The sequence below is a fragment of the Anser brachyrhynchus genome (genome assembly GCF_964034855.1).
Source record: "Anser brachyrhynchus genome assembly, chromosome: 3".
In the NCBI taxonomy this organism is placed as follows: Eukaryota; Metazoa; Chordata; class Aves; order Anseriformes; family Anatidae; genus Anser; species Anser brachyrhynchus.
The window spans coordinates 109,818,086-109,837,754 of NC_137696.1; the positions used below are offsets into that span (position 1 = coordinate 109,818,086).

At 37.0% G+C, this 19,669-nt stretch overlaps 1 protein-coding gene across 4 annotated transcripts in view; it reads right to left on the reverse strand.

Annotated features, from left to right (window-relative positions):
• The window catches only part of KIDINS220 (kinase D interacting substrate 220), a 73,006-nt gene that overhangs the window by 27,846 nt on the left and 25,491 nt on the right, over positions 1 to 19,669 (reverse strand). For all 4 annotated transcript variants that reach the window (XM_080585971.1, XM_080585969.1, XM_080585970.1 and 1 more), the window contains 7 exons: positions 19,514 to 19,665; positions 16,898 to 17,187; positions 15,298 to 15,438; positions 14,420 to 14,663; positions 14,175 to 14,263; positions 13,681 to 13,825; positions 11,391 to 11,553 (listed from right to left, as the gene is read on the reverse strand). In XM_080585971.1, the coding sequence (XP_080442097.1) occupies positions 11,391 to 11,553; positions 13,681 to 13,825; positions 14,175 to 14,263; positions 14,420 to 14,663; positions 15,298 to 15,438; positions 16,898 to 17,187; positions 19,514 to 19,665 (1,224 nt within the window). The remainder of the gene's footprint in view (positions 1 to 11,390; positions 11,554 to 13,680; positions 13,826 to 14,174; positions 14,264 to 14,419; positions 14,664 to 15,297; positions 15,439 to 16,897; positions 17,188 to 19,513; positions 19,666 to 19,669) is intronic.

The following is a 19,669-nucleotide window of genomic DNA, read 5'->3' on the forward strand; positions in this document are numbered from 1 at the left end:
TTGGAGAACTCCCTGTGTTGTTCTGATCAGCTTTTCCTCCACTCCTTCTCTATCCCTAGCATCTTCTCATCTGAACTCCCTTCTTACTTGTCACGCCCTCTGGTACTCTCTTTGCCTCTGTTACGTCACGCCTGATGCAGGTCTGTTTAGTACACAGTCTGGGAAATGATCTACTACTCAGTTGGTATGCTGTCTATTAATATTGAGACCACACTATTTGCATCATGAGAAACATAACTATGTGCCCTACACTATAAGTACGAGACAATAAAAGGGAACTAAGAAAAAAAACAAAAGGCAGGTTAAATATTTAGAGGTAATGCCTCACTGTGAGGTCTACAAGAGTAATGAATTGTCTCCTTAAAAGAAGTGATTTATTTAAGCCTGGCCTGGGTAAAAGATTATTGCACGGAAGATTATGGCCAGAGCAATGAACGTGGCACCTTTGGTTTCTATAATGACTAAAAAGCTACACTTCTTAAATTAATACATCAATAGATTTTAGACAAGTTGCAAATCCCTCAAAAGTTAATTTCGCCCTTTCTATTAAAAGGTATTTAAACAGTGTCAAAACTGGAATTAATATAATAACCTTCTAGAAAAGTTACATTTCAAGTGATCTTGCTCATTTTTAATCGCTAGAAATTTGCAGAAAACATGTAACATACTTTTTACAAGAATAATTTAGTAGATACTTATATCAAGCACTGTAATGGAAAAGTAGACAGATAATGCTTATCTTCAGTTTTTATTTTACTCCGTTTCTTCTTACTTATGTATATTAACAAAAAAACTCAAATGATTTAGACAAAAGCTTTTAGCTCAACACATAATTGCAACAAAATTACAATAATTGTACCAATTAAAATAATCCTGAATGAACAGTTTGTCATCTTAATGTTCCAATGGTTTACAGAAGGATCTACTTAATTAGCTGAAATTGCTTTCCAATGTTAGTATCAAATGTCATTTGTTAAAAGTTGAACGATTTCAAAAATAATTTAACAAAGCAATTTTACAAAACACCAAGAACCAACATTTTCTTTTCAGCTGAATAAAGCAAGCAGATGTGTCATCAAATTGCTATAAAAATAAATGAGCCTTTATATGTGGAAAAATAAATTTTACTACTAGTGCTACTGAATACTATTTTCCTTTTTTTTTTAAATGATATGAAATTATTTTATTAAAGAAATTGATTTCATTTATGTCTTGGTGGTATTTTTAGTACACTGTAAATACACTTTCTTGAATTGAAGTAGTAAACAGTGAAGTACCAATATTCAACTACAGGTAAAACAGCAGTGTTTTAACCCAAGTCACTTCCTGATTTAGTTCACATGGGCTTATCATACAAAAGATTTGAACTTATCAGTAAAACACGGCACCCGTGAAACCACGCGATACAACTCCAAATTCACAATAATCAACCATTGTTAGATTTGCTACTAAATCAGTCTTTACCAATTTAACCTGGGGTGGGGAAAAAGAGGATGAGTTGTCCAGTAACTGTCTAGTAACAAGAGACTAAGTTTTTCTCTGGTTACCATTAGCAGAGGTAACTGTTTCTATGGCTAATTCCAAAAAGGGGTAACTTCAATAAAAAGACTGGGGAGAAAAAAAAAAAAAAGCAAAATCTTACACCCATACTAAAACTGGAAAGACAGTATCTAGAACCGAAGAAGACAAGAAATGCCAATACTTTCCATGATTTATGTATCAGACAGAGCAGATGTCTTCTACAAATTATTCCTTAGAATGTTACAACAGTTGTAAAACCATTAAAAAAGTATTAAGTGAGCTATGGCTGGCTTAGATCCTTTAGTCCTGCAGACAAAAAGAATCCTGAGTAAAAGAAAGCTATTATGTTACTCTTCTAAATTTGGTGTTTTTTGCTTTGGCACATTGATTTGCCATCCACTATAGGTAGGCATGCCTATGTATGTGCAAATACTGTAGAGGTTAAATTCGGCCAGACCGATTTATGAATTGTATGTTAAAACAACAGCAACTTAGGGCACTGAGGAAAGCACAACCATTTTCTCATTCTGGAAGACATATCTCATTTTTCAAACTCAAAGACTTAAGATTCTTGATTGCCATAGTTTTCCTTAGCTTCCAAGAAGCATGTTTTCAAGGAAATTAAGTAAAGGGTGGAGCTCCTAATCTGAACAGATGGTTTGTGAGAGTTTCTTCTATCTTGAGCCAAGCTATAATGTTCTAATATTTTGAACGTAACGAGTTTAAGAATAGGCATGTCACAGAAATTCTGGGACCAGCAACAACTTGCCAATATCCTCACAAAGCTCGGTTTCAGCAAAGCCTGGGAAAAGAGTGACGGTTAAGATGTCGCTCACAACATCCCTCATGACAAGCAGAGCAAGATCAAAACCAGCCGGTAGGAAACGCTTGAGCAGAAGGCCACGTGAATACCTAAATACTGTGTCATCGAACAAAATGTAAGTTCAGTTCTGGGGACAAGGACTCTTCTCCAAGCACTAACATAGTGAGTCAGGGTCTCCCTTAGGGCATCCTCCTTAGACACCAGTTTTCAGTTTTATTTCTTACTGTTTCACCATGTAATGGCTAGAATTATATTCAGAACGATAAGTCACCTAGATCCCATCTGCATGAGAGAGAGGAAAATACTCACCACGGATCTATCAAGTTTTTGAGTCAATGTTCTGTCCCCGGTGGTATCCAGACATGACCATGAGGAAATTCTTACAGACTAACATCAACTTCGCATTGACTTTTTCCTTCCTACCCAAGGGGCCCTTCACAGCAAACAGGTCATTAAATTGTCCTGGTAGGCCACAATCTGTTCCCTGCCATTTTCCTTTCAAAGGAGAATTGGCATTTCACTCCACTGTAGTGTCCAGGCCTGCCTGGGCAACCCATCACGTTCACCAGGATCTGAAGGTTTCTGCAACTGGCCATAGAGCCTGCCCCAGCACCTGGCATAACTGCTTTAAACGCAGAATGTTAGATAAAATAGTCACTGCCACTCCTCCCCTGCTACATGTATTTTTGAATTAAATTAGCCTTAGCTGCTGTGTTGTATGCTGAACTTGATCTTTTCCTCCTGTTGTTAAAATGTTCAAGATACTTACTTATTTGTGCTCACTTTTTAAGGAGCACAGCTACTGTCTCTCAAGGATCCCAAATAGGCTTTAGATGCAAGGAAAACACTGCAAGACTCAACTTAGGCCCCTCATTAGCAGTTCTGGCCATTCACACTGGCAGAACTGTAGATGCTGCAGGATCTTCTGGAGTAAAAATTTAGACATGTGCAGTTTTTCAAGTGTTTATAAGTTTGTTTGGTCTTTTTCTGAATTGCACTCTTGAACTCAAAGAGCATATACATGCCTGTGTAAACCTTACCTTATTAAAACTATGTAAACCTTAGCATGTGGAACAGACTTCAATCAGCTGAGCCGCAAGCAGCCTTAAAAAGTGACAAGGCTGCTAAAGCCACCGTATCTAGAAGAGGACTGGGTAGCTCACACATGCAGCCTCTCTCATTAACAACTGCAGAGTTCAGAAGGACAAGTGCCTACTGGCAAGATGGTTACAAAATCACTTCAGTGACTTCTAGGAACATCCTCCAATAGACAAAGCACAACAGATTTTAGTTCTTGCCATGGTGAGGACATGAAAAGATGTTTACATATTATATAGACCATCTCATTTACTGAGTAAACTTAATGAGGAAAATAAGATATTCCCTCTCAATCAGTTTTAGCATCAAGACTATTAAATTCACATGGTATCAAAATCAAGTCACTGCTTTCTATAGCCTAAAACAGTAGAAAGTACCAAACAACATAAGATGGCTCAGAAGCTCAAACTGAAACGATTAACTAAGGTCTCTATGGAAAAGAAATGACTCAAACAGCTCAGACTCTAGGAAAACTTGAGACTCCAAAACAAGGAAGAGAAAACATTCTTTTCAAGAAAAAGCAAAACTAGGATTCCTCGCAGCATAGGAAGTAGGACAGTGATGACATTCACAGAAAAACATGAAGTGAAACTAGGGCTCATCCTCTGTAATATCTCTTCTACTTTAGTACATCCTTTTTGAAATGCAGTGACTAGAGTCCCAGCATTCAGAATTTAGATACATAACAGATTTGTTTAATAAAATAATTTCCTTTTATTTCTTTGCTAATAATTCCTACAATTTCCTTTTCTGACTGTTGCTGAGCACTGAACATATTTTTTTTTTTCAGAGAATCATCAGCAACGGATTTGTGAATTCCTTTCCTAGGTACAGATTTACAGCCCATTACTACGTTAGCAGGATTACAGATGAGATCATTTTCCCTGCTATGCTATGATACATATAACCACAACGACTTGCATCTGCAATTTGCTCATAGCTACTTTCACAACCCTCCACAAAACAGTTGTCCTGATTTTTTCTCCACGTTGTATTTTCTCCCTCTGTCCAAGAATTTACAGGTACATCAAAGAGCTCAAGTACTATCTTTCTAAACCTTATCTGCAAGTTTCTCATCAGTCTCCTATGTTTTGCTTCCCCCTTCTGCTTTCCTCAATCTTGACTGCTATTACCCTCAATTTTAATATTTGTACATGTATTAGGGACATGGTTTAGTGGGTGATATTGGTGGTAGGGGGATGGTTGGACCAGATGATCTTGGAGGTCTTTTCCAACCTTCACGATTCTATGATTTTAACCAAGATCCTGAACTAAGAGTATTTAGAACTTCCAAGATTTCCAAACATTATATCACATTCTTTACATACTCACTGACTCATTTGAGAATTCAGATTTCTTGAAATGTATCTTCTCTACAAAAGCCACTGTGGCTTTTCCCAGTATATCCTCTATTTAGACCTGGCACTCATATTCATTCTGGTGTCATGGATATTTTATGTAGTCTTCAAACAAGAGCACATTCCCATGGTTGGCCAGTTTACAAGTCTGAGAGGTATCGGTTGCTAACATTCAAAAGAAACTTACTTTAATCTGACAACTTAATTCTCTGACAACTTCATTTACAGAATGCCCAAGTATTTTATTACACCTCAGGGTTTTAAAAACATTTTTTTCTGCAACTTCTACGTGCCATTTTGCCACAGAACTGACATTAGGGAGACTCTTCACAGCAACACAGAAGAGAACTCAGCACAACGTAAATGCAGAGAAATATTAACTGCGTATTACAGTTATAAATAAAATGGTAAAAACAATGAAATCAGACCAGGAAAAACATGCGGCTAATGACCACAGAATAACCTAAACACCAAAGGGGAAGGAGAACACAATAGATGAGAAATCAAAATGGCACACTAACCTAACAAGGAAAGAGACTGCATGAAAAACCTGTTGGTGAAAGATTACTTGAAAAGGGAACAGATAAACCCAAGACAGTAAATACTGGTGCTAATCAGTACACCAACTGGAAAGCTGAACATAAAGATCCAGACCAGCAATAGCTGGAGAGTAAGAGGATAGAAATGAGACCACACAAGAAGTCAGTTTAAGGCAGTAAGAAGATTAAAGATATTTTTCTGCAGAATCTGGACTGAAATTCAACACAGACTCAACATTTTTAGTTTCAAAATTGGACACAATTACAAAACATGTGCTTGCTGCTCTCTAACAAAGGAAAATTACAACCCAGCACCTCTACCTGTTACTAAGGGAGAACTAAGCAACTCCAGCCCACAAGGATTGTCCACAGAGATGTGCCTGTGTTGCAAATTGAAGCCTTATTTTCTTGGGTTTTGTTTTGCTTTGTTTTATACAATTTAGGGAAATCTTGCCCATGCAACATTCAATAGGATCTCCCATCTCTGAGTAGTATGACATAGGAAATATATGACTCCTGAAGAACTGTTTTCATACTCATCAATAGTCTTCCATACTCACCAGCACAGTATAGAAAAGCACTGGCAAATTTATTTTCTGCAGCAATCCTTCATGATAATATAGTAGTTAGCTTTTTTTTAAGCCGAAACAAAGACATGTAGATATTTTTATTTAGCAATAAATTTTATACTTATTTTTTCTTCCAGAGCACTTCAGCTACTGAAAGCAGAGCTCCCACTAGCTTCAGACACAGCTTTCAATACTCAACACTCGCTAACATCAGCCTACAGAATCATAAGCCGTATGCCATCTTCCAGAGGTACAAATACCATCCAAGTGAAAGGTACGATAGAGGTGACTAAGTACAGCATCACACAAACTCCGACACACAGTTCTAGAGCAGCTTTCAGTTCCCTTACTTTAGTTTTCCTGTTCCACTGAACTACGAGAGACAACAGCAAGATGTGACAGAAAGCGGCCCTCCCCTTTGCTACATACCTGTCTACAGAGTTTACAAAATTAAGTTCTGGATATTACAAGACAAGATTCCTCTGTGGAAAAATAGCATATGATCATTTAAAATCATGTATTTTATTTGCAGTTAATTCCCTTCTGTGTATGCACTGATTTTATTCTTCCATTTCTTAATGCTTGATGACCATTTGGATTCTTTTCCTTTAGTTTTATATGCTGTGAACGCACTCCTTGTTCTCTGAAATAATACTGGAAAAGAAAAAGCATCTAGTGAAGAAGATCACTAATTTTAAATATGAACACTGACAACCCTCAGACGAACAAGAAGCTGTGAGCGCTGCATGGGGCAGACAGGTATTCTGCTAGTGCCACCTGCCGGCACAGCCCCACAGCATCACACTCCCTACAGCACAGACTGCACTGCACACTGAAAAGCTGACCGTAACCTGCTTCCACAGATACAGCAGTAAAACAAGATGTTATTACCACCTGTCATACCCTCCGCGCAGGCACAAGATATCTGTTGCAACTCTTCAATTGCGGGTACCTATAGCAGATCTATCCGTCGGGTTAGCCTCCTGCCCCACACGATCTGCCGCTCAGAGGAAGAGCTCTGACTGTAAGGGAAGCTTTGCAACTCATAAGCTCTGTAACACAGGAACTATTCAAGTTGAAAAAAAGTGACTATAATATTAAAGCATTTTCCTCATATGGAGAAAGTGATCAAATGCTGAAGACTCCTATAGGTTTAACAGAACCTCCAAAATTGCCACCCTCAAAAGGAGGTGCCCAAGCAGAGCCCTCTCCTCACACACTCAGGATTAAGAAATGCATCAAACTCAAAGAATAATTTGCAGCATCACAACAAGAAGTATTCTGACACAAGCTATTCAACACTAGGCAAGTTATATTCTTGATCCTGTTCTAAAGTACTGAAATGTTCTCAAAAAATCCTTCCAGAATAATAGCCAGAGAAGTAGTACCAAGAACACAGTTCAGGAGCAGAAATTATATAAGTATCAAAATTGGTATCTATTCACAAGACTCCAAATGGGAAAGCTGTTTTTACGAACTAGAAAACCTAAGGAAACAGAAATTGAAGTTCTAAAAGAGGAGCTAAACTAAATACCCCCCTTTTGAACTGATACAGAAGCAGATATTCAAGCCAAATTATTTCAAACAGTAGTAGATAAAGAACAGCAATGACATAGAAAGGATTATTTTGGATAAAACAATTTTTAGAGCATCAGATAATCCTGGAAAAGAGTTCATAGACCTTTTCATACTCAGCATATGGTAAATATAATCATCCAAGTCATCAGACAGATGAGACCTCAGCTTTATCACTACATCAGGAGAGTTGTATATTTAGTTCCTTACACAGGTTCAACAGAAGTGGGTGAGAGAGACATCACCTCTCTTCCTGAGCATGTAGCAATGTTATGATTTTTTTTTATTGGTTAAAAATAGCCAACTTCCTTGTAGTTTTTATTATTTCCATATCAAATTGTCCTGTTGGTATTTCTTTGCAGAAGAGGATCCTGAATATAGGTCTTCTTGGCCTTTCCCTTGCTTTCCTGGTGTTGCAGATACCAATACAAACAAGCATTACCTGAAGATGATCATTACCTTCCCTGTTCCACTGTATGGTACAGGGTTCTTCACGTTACAGATCCTCTATACACTATAAATGGATTTAAAAGTTGATTAATGTTTATGTAATGCATTGGCAAGCTACTCCAGTGGCTATACTACTTCCAAACACAACCTACGCAGCAAGAGGCAAAACAGCACAAGAGGACTCATGCAACCCCTCCACGCCTGAACTAATGAATCCTGACACACTCCAGTTGGCACTGAGTACCAGCCATTCAAGTCTCTCTACTAACAACAAACAATCGACAGCCTGAATAAGTCCTTCACCTTCAGTCATGACTGTCCTTTCCTTCTCCTCAGGGTGGTTTACCACAAATTTAACATTAGTTTATATTGGAATGACTTGTACTACCTGTTTCTGAGAATAATTCAGCTCTCTCATACTTCTTTGGCTCATCAGAAACCACATACACATTGGTATATCTTGTAGACAGCGTTGGACTTTGATCACTCCAAAGTGATTCATTACTGCTGTTGCTAATAATCAAAAGGCAGTAATGAGCCCCACAAACTAATTCCAGGTATACCTTTGTAGCTAGCATGTAAAGGCTCTCTGGTGAAAGAAGAGTATTATTGTACATAGCAGAAGATTGACAATGTCCCAACATACTAAGTACAAGAGACATCACTACAGGAGAACCCAATATGATGAAAGGATTAAGATCCCAAGTAAGAGAGCTAAGCAACTGTATACAGCCCGTCAGCAGGGTGAAGAAATAAACAGAAATAACTGGAATTTAGCATTACTGGAAAGGGAGTGCTTACATATTTATTTCAGAGTAAGAATCTCCCATGTTTACTGTGTACTGGTACAAATTGGATTGTAAAACAGAGACTAAATTGCATGTGACTAGAAAAATCATTCTAAAAAAAACCTCAGCAGGTAAACTACCTGACAATGCTGATTACCCTCTTGCCTTAAGCAATAAATGGCAGCAGCGAATGAAGAAAAAAAATAAAGGAAAGAATCTGTATCCATAAAAAGTTTTTGCTTAGATATAATGTTAAGGTCCTTCAGAAATAGTGGCACAGACTGTATTTCTTCCTCAGGACAAAATCACCTGTTCGTTTGGCCCTAAAATGGCTTAGTGTAAAACTGTTTAATAACTTTAAAAGGAAAGACAATTGAGGTTTTCCTATTTTCCATAGTTTTAAAGACAAAACAAGGCCTTATCCGTAGTCCTATGTATTTCTCTCATACTGACTGATCTGGAATTAAAAATCATTAGGGGCAGGGGGAAGGAACTGTCCTTAAAATTAAGTTGTTTGCTCAGCCCCAGACATGATTCTGATAGCTAAAAAACAATGTCAATGAACTTGGTTCATTGACTAGTAGCAATAAGACCAGACAAGGATGCAGTCTGCATTTAAGTAAGAAAGCATAGTTGGATAAACAATGAAAATACAAAATTATAAAACGTGCCATACAGCAAATCTAAATAAAGTTAGAAATATCTACAGCAGGGGTACTGGAGAGTATGAGAGGAAAGGGATTCTTAATTATTGTACTCACCTGGATCACATAAATAGTTCTGACACTAGCCTTATGAACCCCATATTTCAATCAGTACATTTTCTCAGGTACCTTACACTCACAGAGAAAATGCAAGACCTAGAAACTGTGGATTCATTCTCTAGAGGAAAGTGGGTTTGTTTGTTTTTAAATCATCACTTATTTACCTCTTAAGTTTGGTATTTCATCACCAACACCTTCAACCTAAAGCCACTCCAGTCTACTACATGCCTTCATCCATCTTCAGTCCTCAGCCTCATCATGACCAGTTCCCCCTTGTCCCTCTTCCTTCTGGGTTCTCTGACTGCATTTCCCAACACAAACCATCCCAGCCTTCTTTCCCAATCAATTCTAGTTCTATTGTCATAACACTTCAACCATTTCCAGCCCAACCCAGACCCTCATCCAATTCATCTTCTCCCATTCCTCAGCTCTAAGCCCAGGGCACCTTCCCAAAATTTGCAGTGTCCAGGGAAGGAATGCAAAGGAGAATAAACTTGGACAAAAAAGTCTCCGGATTTTCTGGCAACTTCTTCAGTCAGTCCCAGTCTTCCCTCTTTACCTCAACCATTGTCCTGGTTCCAGTTAGGACAGAGTTAATTTTTCCTCATAGTAGCTGGTAGGGTGCTATGTTTTGGATTAGGATGAGAAGAGCGCTGATAACATGCTGATGTTTTAATTGTTGCAGAGCAGTGTTTACACCAGGCCAAGGACTTTTCGGCTTCTCGCTCTGTCCTGCCAGCGAGCAGGCTGGGGGTGCAGCAGGAGCTGGGAGGGGACAGACCCAGGACAGCTGACCCAAACTGGCCAAAGGGGTATTCCATACCATCTGACGTCATGCTAAACAATATATAGGGGTGGCTGGCCGGGGTGGGGGGGCCGGCTGCTCGGGAATAGGCTGGGCATCGGTCAGCGGGTGGTGAGCAATTGCATTGTGCATCACTTGTTTTCTTACACATTATTATTATTAATACTATTATCATTATCGCTATTATTATTATTATTGTTATTATTATATTCCTGTCTTAATAAACTGTCTTTATCTCAACTCACCAGCTTCACTTTCCCGTTTCTCTCCCCCATCCCAGAGAGGGAGGGGGGAGGGTGAGCGAACGGCTGTGTGGTGTTTAGCTGCCGGCCGGGTTAAACCACAACAACCATTTCAGCTTATCTCAGAAATGTGTTAAAGTCAAATTCGACTTCCTTTCACTGACTTTAATCCTCAGATTCTGCATCCACCCCTGCCCCCCAAAGGGCCTAACTCCCAGCCACATTCTCTCTTTTTATTCCTCCTCCTGTCACCAAGTCATTTGCCACAATTCACGTTTCCTTTCTTAAAAGCAGCCAGGTTCTAGAGAGGCGCATTCACTGGCAACACAGGCACCACTTCCTCTCAGCTGCAACACCTGGATAGCACTTATGGACAGCAACTCTATCAGCAACCAAGAAAGAAAGCCATGTTTAACCCGCATATTTCTTAGCTGCGGCAAAAGGCACTGCTATATCCTCAAGCACACTTCGAGAGCACTGAAACTCCAGAGATCTTTACCAGTAAAGACAGTCTATAGAACTCAGTTCAGATTCTGATTTCTAACTAGAAAAAACTTCTGTCCTGACCATGGTAAAGATGAAAATTGTATCATGAAACAGAAGCACAGCCAGCTATCCATAAAAGAATTCCAATATATTTTTCTTTGCTTTTAATATAAAGCATACATCTTTACGTGGTGTGTTACATAGCAATGAAAGTCATTTTAAAAGTTGCCAGAAGTTAACAGAAGAGAGTAAGACTGTACAAATTCTAGATTACAACTTGGTAGCTGTTGGAAAGCCATGCTATTCCAATAAACATTAGTAATGATTATTTTAATAATTGAAAGTACATACTATTATCAGAATAACACCTACCTCTCATATATGGTTTTCAAAGTCAGCTGATCTGGAACACCTTCAGTCTCTTCAAGATGCAGTATGAGCCACGATGTTCTGTACGGCCACTGCTCTGTGAGATTGATCCAACTGGCCAGCCTATCCCAATTGAACGTGATCTGATTAGCTCTCAATAAGCGACCTAATACAACAAGAAAGCAGGAAAAAAACACAGGAAGGTTGGTGCTTTTTTTTTTTTTTTTTAACACTTTCCCTTTTGAAAGGTCTGTTTTCACGTAAGTCATCACTAGATACAAAGATCAACAGGAAAAAAAAGCCATTAACATTCTTCTATCAATTATATTAGCATTAAATTAATGGAACAGAAAACAAGCCATAGTTTTTTTTTGTTTTGGTTTGTTGGTTTTTTTTTATTTTTACTTATTTTAGAACAGCAGTTACATTCAATTCTTTATAATCTGAGCGTAGGGATATTTCAGAGAAATTGTATATAAATTGAGATATTAAGATTATATTATTACAACTGAGATATTAAGACAATATCTCAATTATATTATCATCTTAATATCTCAATTATAATAATATATTATTATAATTGAGATATTCAGACAATTTCTCTGAACAATGCAAGCACTGGGAATGCAACTTCAGAGACAGCCAGCAACTCTGTGTTATGCAAGCTGGTTGGACAGAGCTGAAGCTCAGCTCACAGACATACAACTGCGTCTTTGTGTCATACTTCCCACAGAGAAGATCACCTCAAGTCTACATCAGACCTGAACCAGTTCCACCAATCAGGAAATTTTGTTCTCTCGAATGCAGTGTTAAAATGGGCACTGGATGCAGCACTGATATTGCTGTAGCAAGTTTCTGCAGCTAAATAAATCAGCGAGAATCAGTTCAAGTTTGGCTTGGATCATTACTCTGTGCACCCACTGGTAAAACAAACACCCTACGTGAGACCCGCAATAGCTGCAGCAAGTTTATTAGCTCCAGCTATGTGCCATGCAATGGTGACAGGGTGATTTCTGACCTGTACCCAGCACAGGCAATACAGCTACAATCACCCGATGTCGAACTTAATGCTGAATCTGTTGAACCCATGCTTAATACGCATGCAGAGAATTGCAGTATTTTCACACCTGTTAAAGTTTTATTACTAAAATTCTCCCTCAAATGATTCAGCTCTCATTAGAAATTTAAGAGATTATTTAAGCATTAAGTATTAATCTAAAAAGACAGGTCATTTAATATAACCTTTTATTGCTAATATAAGGTAGGTAGGATAGAATTGGATCATAGTCTTCCTAGCAATCAAATTTCATTAGGCATACTGAAGTAAGAACTTTTAGAAATTCTATTTTCATCAACATACGCTAGAGCTTATGATAATTTGATTAATGTTCAAATAGAGCAGTGCTCTTCGCCTTCAAAGCACACTATTATTCACTTTGTTCTCCAGCTGTACAGTGCAATACTACTCATCATTTAGTGAGGTCTTTTACCATAAGACCAGGTCCTCAAATTAAAAGAGTTGAAATGGCATAAAAACAAGTAAACTATTTTATTCAAGGTAAGAGTTCTGCAGCAGAGGAGCTGTAGGCAGTAGGATTAACATAATCTTTCAAGACCCCCTCTAAAATGAGGCATAGGAATCTGTAACTAGAATCAATGTTATAGAAGAGCTCAAAGGTACAACAGTTGACCCTAGAACACCACTGATATCTCAGGGGCCAGTGGGAAAGCTACAATTGCTGTAAGATTAGATGCAGAGAAAAAAAGAAAACAAAGGCAAACATATGTGCAGTAAATGCAACGTTTTTTCTCTTAGCTATTTCAAATCTTAAAAATGCTAACTGTGCTTTCACAGAACTCAGCTCTAAGTAGAAGAATAACCATTTACTGTCTGCTCAATTACTATGCTACTCAATTTTATGAGCTATGAAGTTTGTTTACCAGGGGCAAGATGTTCTCCTTAATTAACCTACCTGTTTGGATCCTAACCTATCTAATGAACGTAACTTATTATACTAAATATGCAAGTTAAATAGTATTAAAATATTCTGAAGTTTTAAGGACAATACACCTGATAGATCTGTGTATCCCTTACATTTTCCAATTAGTCTTAGAAACTGTTAATATTATTTGTTTCACTAGTGTGAACAAAGGTAATTTTCTACAAGGGTCTACAACCTACTCATAAACATTCAGAATACAAAGCCTGGAACACCGAAAACGACAGAATTTGATCATTCCTAGAAAGCTGATATTGGCTTTTCACAGCAAAAAAATTATGGGCCACACTTACCTGTCACTGAAACTATATTTAGTAATCTTCTCATGGTCTGAGGACTGATATCACTGAACCAATCCTCTGTAACCAAAAGCTTTGTCAAATCAAAAGACATTTGGCGGGTAATGGTACGTTGCATCTGCCGTCTTCGATAAGTATCCTTACAGAAAAAAAAGAAAGGAATACTGATCAGTATCAAGAACTTCTATGTACTCTAAATTAACTGAATTTTACTTTACAATAAAGTTAAAACCTTTCTAAAGATATACGTGATATCTATATATATTTATCCTCTTTGAGGCAGCATCAGTCTACTGATTTAAAAATGTACTTTTCCTACATGGATCATGTAGGAAAATGTGTTCATGTATTAATGTATCATGTATTAATTTCACATGAATGGTTTGATAAGTCTTCAAAGTTGACACCAGTAAATGCATTAAAGAAACATGAGGTGAAAAAAAGAAGTATTACTAGTATTAGCCGTTTTAGTATAAAATCTCTCTCACCCGCCTATTGAGAGCAGTTTTGCTACCAAGTTTGGTCATCTCTCCAAGGCTGTTCTGAGAAACTCTTCTGTCAACCTCTTCATGCAACCCTGTCAGAGGGGACAAAAAAAGCATTTTCTCCATTCACATATATTTGACTATGAAGTAACATTAATGATCTACCAATTTTTTAAATAGTTTGTTCCAGGAAACGGATTTTATCGCTGGTTTTGTAACTTTCGTACCATCCTCCTGGGTAACTTTACCTGCATTATCTGTATAAGGAACATCTCCATTGGTTGTTGAAGCTACCATCAGCTTTTTCGCATTACTGAGCCCTCGGCTATTTAGAAAAACAGGCAGATGGACTATATTTCGCATGTAATCATGTCCATTTATGTTAGAATCCCGTAGAACACTGTTGAGATTCTGGTTAATAGCCTTTATTATGATGTGTGGGTCACTTGCAAAAATAGCAATAAATGGGCCTTTGGAAAACAAGACTCGCACCTGTAAGAAAGTAGACAGTAAGCCTTGTTAGTAACTGGATCATTTGAACATCTGACTCAACACGTTATATTCACTCTGTCCTAGTTATAAACTTGAAAGGACAATGGATGCACAAAGATATCTCATATTGGAATAACTGACATCTAATGTTAGGTACTCGTACAGAATTAGAAATAAACATACTTAACACATCAGCAAAAGTACTTAAAGTAGAAGTCATTACCAAGAAAATATTACGGGTGGATGTCATAGGCCCCTTCCGTCCCCCTCAAATATTTAGCATTTAAGTATTTTTCACCTGAAGTACTTTGAAAGTAAGTATGACAAACCTCTCCAAACAATCTAAGTTTGTTTCAATAGGATACTAATTTTCAATAATGTACACCTGTTGATTTGAAAATATTTAGCAAATTAACATGTCTAGTGCTGTGATTTAATTTCCGATTTCTGAAAGCCATTGCTCTTAGTGTTATAGCTATGCCAGCATACACAAGTGTGAAAAAAAGACCAATACAACACAAACTCTATATACATGCTTTCCATCTGCAGAAAATACATAATAGCTGGATGCATCTGAGTCTATCTATGGAAGAGATAAAGCCAGAGATCATCTCTATAAAGCGATCTAACTCACAGTATCAAGCATCTGTAAGACTTTGTCCTGTTCACAAGCATCCAATCCATCAATAATTACAACAAGCCTTGTCTGATTCTGAGTGAAGCCGTCAATGGTTTTTGCCATTTTGGCCATTAGCTCTACTTCACATTTCAGCACCTAAAAAAAAAAAAAAGAAAAGAAAAGAACATCTTTATAATACTTGAACCTCATAAAAACGTATATGATTCCTTTTGCAATTGCTAACTGCCACAAAAATACTAAAGTAAGATTACAAAAATTAATGCTTAAAAATACTGAACTCTCCCCTCGAAGTACAACTGTCCTAAAATATCACTCCCAAAATTTTATTTTCTATTTGCACAGAAATGTACAGCCGAACAGCATATTCTACCTCAACATAAATTATTCTTAAATTACATTACAGTCATTTTATTTAAAGTAATATTTATGCTATGTAAATCAATTTTTCCAGAGTAAGCAAAAGATTATTTGTAGTTTCAGCTAACCCCCCCCAACTGCTTTGCATAAGAAGTACAATAAAATTATCTGCCTTCCATCCAAACTAACTGTACTATTACTGTCAGGCTCAGTCACTCCTATTCAGTATGTGTGTATATATATATATATATATATAAAATCTGAAAGTTGTTTTTTTTTTTTCATTTTTGTCTAATGTTTTGAACATCAAGTTAGACATGTAACAACTAGCCCTAATACAGAAACAAAGGTGGAATTCATCTGCTTTTATTTTTGCAATTACCAGCTACACATTTAAATCGATTCTCCCCTAGCTTTATCTTGAATGCACACATTAAAAAGAGATGTCACATGAGTAACTCCCCAGAAATGCCCATCTCTCTAATTGGATTGCAAAGGAGAAACACAACTTTTAAATGTCTGAAGCAATGCAAGATGAATACAATTCAAAACAAAAAATTCTCAGGAAGCACAGTAGCAGTACACAGATGAGGTCTTCTGTGCTACACAAAGATTCACACAATACATTGTTATACAACACTTCAGCTGTAATCTGTGGAGTTAACCAACAGGATACTAAAATTTATTTTCAAATAGGAGCACACAGGATATTTCATGACAGTCTGATGGACGTAGTTTAGATGCAACCCTGAAAAACAGTATTATTTTCTATCATTTATCAAGAAATAGGTGAACCATTTCAGAATCAATGTTCTTTCAGTGCTACCATTCCGTTCCTGGTAAAGAGGTCTTACAGCCAGCCAGCCAATTAGGCTTGGTTCTTCAAGCCTATTTGGCTTCAGAATATTTAAGAAGTTATTCTTTCTAATCTTACAATCTAAAGTTAGCTTCTATTAAATACTAATCATTTAGAACAGTTGTTTTCATAATGCTTTCCTCCTGAAAACATAATCCAAATTTAACACTCCCAGCTGACTGGGCAAATCACCTCAGGTCACTAACATTAGATCATTAAGTTTAACAAGTGGACCAGAAGTGTTCCTTCCTAAAAAAAAAGGCTCATTTCAACGTTGAGAAATTTGGCGTAATGAAATTAACAGTACCCCATCTTAAGAAGGCTACAGGTTTGGGGGGTTCATTTCACTTCTTTTGATGATTAATTCATATATATGCTTACCTTCATGAATCCCTCGCTTTTCAACTTGTGAAGCTTGGAGGCAGCATTGTGAAGACGTTTTCTTTGAGAATTCAAAACTGAATCCATCACTTGCCACCAAGTGCGACAATTCAAGATAAAAGCCAAACCAACAACACATGTAACTGTTATAAGAATAACGTTCACAGTCATGTTTGTTGGTTCTACATTAAAAATTGCCAGCAGGGCAATTGCAGAAACAACACAAGACAATATGAACAGGAAAATCACGAAGGATGGGAGACAGCACGTTTTCTTCCATTTCTTTTTACCTAGGAAAAAAAATATTTGCTGTTAAAATGAATTTAAACGTCATTACAGCTGAATTCAAAGCATATTAACTTGCATACTTTCCATAAAACACTAATTTGCACAAAAGATTACTGTAGCATTACTATCCACTTACAAACATGAAAAAAACACACATAAATTTACCTAAATTCTTGAAAAACATAAAGCAGAGCTATTTCTTTAATCTTCAGTTTATTTCCACTGTTTCAAGAAAACCACGCTGACTGTAAGTTATCGTTATTAAGTAGATTTCACATCAGTGAAATCACCCCTTTTATGACATCTCTCAGCAGCTTATTTACTTAAGTAAATTCTAGGCAAACAGCATGGTAACTACCTGGTTTGAAACAGAAATATGATGCTTCAGTAATCTAATAATAATAGTGCCCCTGGAGAACTAACTCAAAGTATCAGGATACGATCTGATATTGTAGCCCCAGGACTACCTTTTCTTGCATGCTAACACACACCCAAACAACAGAATATGGCAGTACATTAAGGATTACACAGATTACAAGAGCCTCAGAGTATGAACAACTTGGCTTCCACAGGATTGATATGGAAGAGACAGAATATTGCAGTCAGAGGGTTAACAGAGCTAATGCAATGATCCAAGATAAAGGTTGGTTGTTTTAACCAAAGCAGCAGCCTCTGCCTATGGGGTTTCTACAAACACAGAAATTCAAAACTTATTAGTGCCAAAGAACAGAACTATCTAATGTAAAATGATTAAAGCTAAAAAACAAAAAATAAATCACTATTTGAACTGGAATTAAAAATAAAATATGCTACAGTAAAAGAATATCAGACCACATATGATATTCTAGGCCCGGGTTTAAGCTGGAAAAATCTTCCACGTTGCTGACATGACAGACTGGTTTGTAACACAGAGAAAAGCAACAGAAATGCATCATGACAAGAGTGAAGGGCAAGAAGGGAAGAACAACAGCTCAGTTACAATTATAATCAGTTCTAGACATCTTTAAGTAGGAATGCAAGCCTTCTCTAAATAGAGACAAAAATGGATTAGAGACTTATAAATCATCAACAGTGAAATGACAATTGAATACGTTTGTCTGTGAGTGTACAGACAGAACACAAGTTAAAGATGCAGAAGATTACAAATAAACCCATATGGAATTTCTATGAGCATCTACAGACAAGAAACCTATGAACATCTAGAGATACAGAGACGATGTCGCAAGATTGTCAAATAGAGAATTAGGAAGAGCACAGGACAGCAACAGAGCCAAGGAATACAAGACAAAGGTAAGATTACAGATGAATGGGAAAGGGCATTTACTGCAGACAATCACAAGAAGCCAGCACTACACTGCCATTTGTTAAGCCAAATCCTGTTTGGGGAGAAATTACAGCATCATAAAAGCTATTTTAATGAAATTATGGAGAAAAACTGGAGAATGTCTAATATGGAAATAATAGTGAAAAAAATCCAGATATCGCTTTCATAAAGAACATACAGTGATTTTGAAAAAGAATAACGAAGAACAAGTTGTGCTCAGCAAATAGAACGGTTTTTTCTACCCTCCAGAAGGTACGGGACTAAACATTTCATTTTGTGAGAGAAGACAACATCTCATAGATTCCTCAATGTGTGGTCAAGATCAAATATAAATGATGAATAATTAACTGAAGCCAAACTCAAAGCAGAAATAAGCCTTCTATGAATTGAAAACTCAAGAACTCCCTTTCTTCACAGTATCATATGCTGCTCTGTATATATATATATATTTTTTTTTTTGTAATCTGCAGATGCAGCAGTAAAAAAAAATTTCTTCCATTTGGATTAAGTAGAAATACTTCATCCCATCTTACTAGCACACGTAGCCGTTTATGATTTTGGGCTAATATATTCAAAACATTTATCATTTCCAAGAATAAATAGTGGTCATTCAAAAAAGCTCTGAATAAAGATCTAATTAAACAGAAATTTATATTAGATAAAAGTATGCTTTTGTGTCCTGCTAACTCAGACACAACTACTTAATTGCTACAGAAAACACTACGCCACATCTAAGAGGATGCAACATAAACATACATTCCAATTGTCACATATGACAACTATATTTTACAAGAGATATTCCTTTGGGGATTAATAAAATCAAGGTAAGCAAAGAAAATAGGGCATTTTTCTCTCCAAGACAACGGAAGGAGAGTTTCCCCTTCTGTATGAATTTCTGCATGACTACAACAGTTTCTAAAAAGACCTTATAATGTGAGAAACAGACCCATAGTAACAGTGCATTGAAATGGTATAATCAGAAGTGTCATTCAGGTAATAAAAACCTTGTGTATCTTCTGTCTTGAAAACTCGAAATAGCCTTGTTGCTAAGAAACCAAATTCTCTTTCACATGCATCAGAGAGGGTAGCAATCATCTCAGCCAATGAGGTTTCTCCACCTACACTGGACAGTCTATTGTAGTCCGTAAACAAAAATCTGA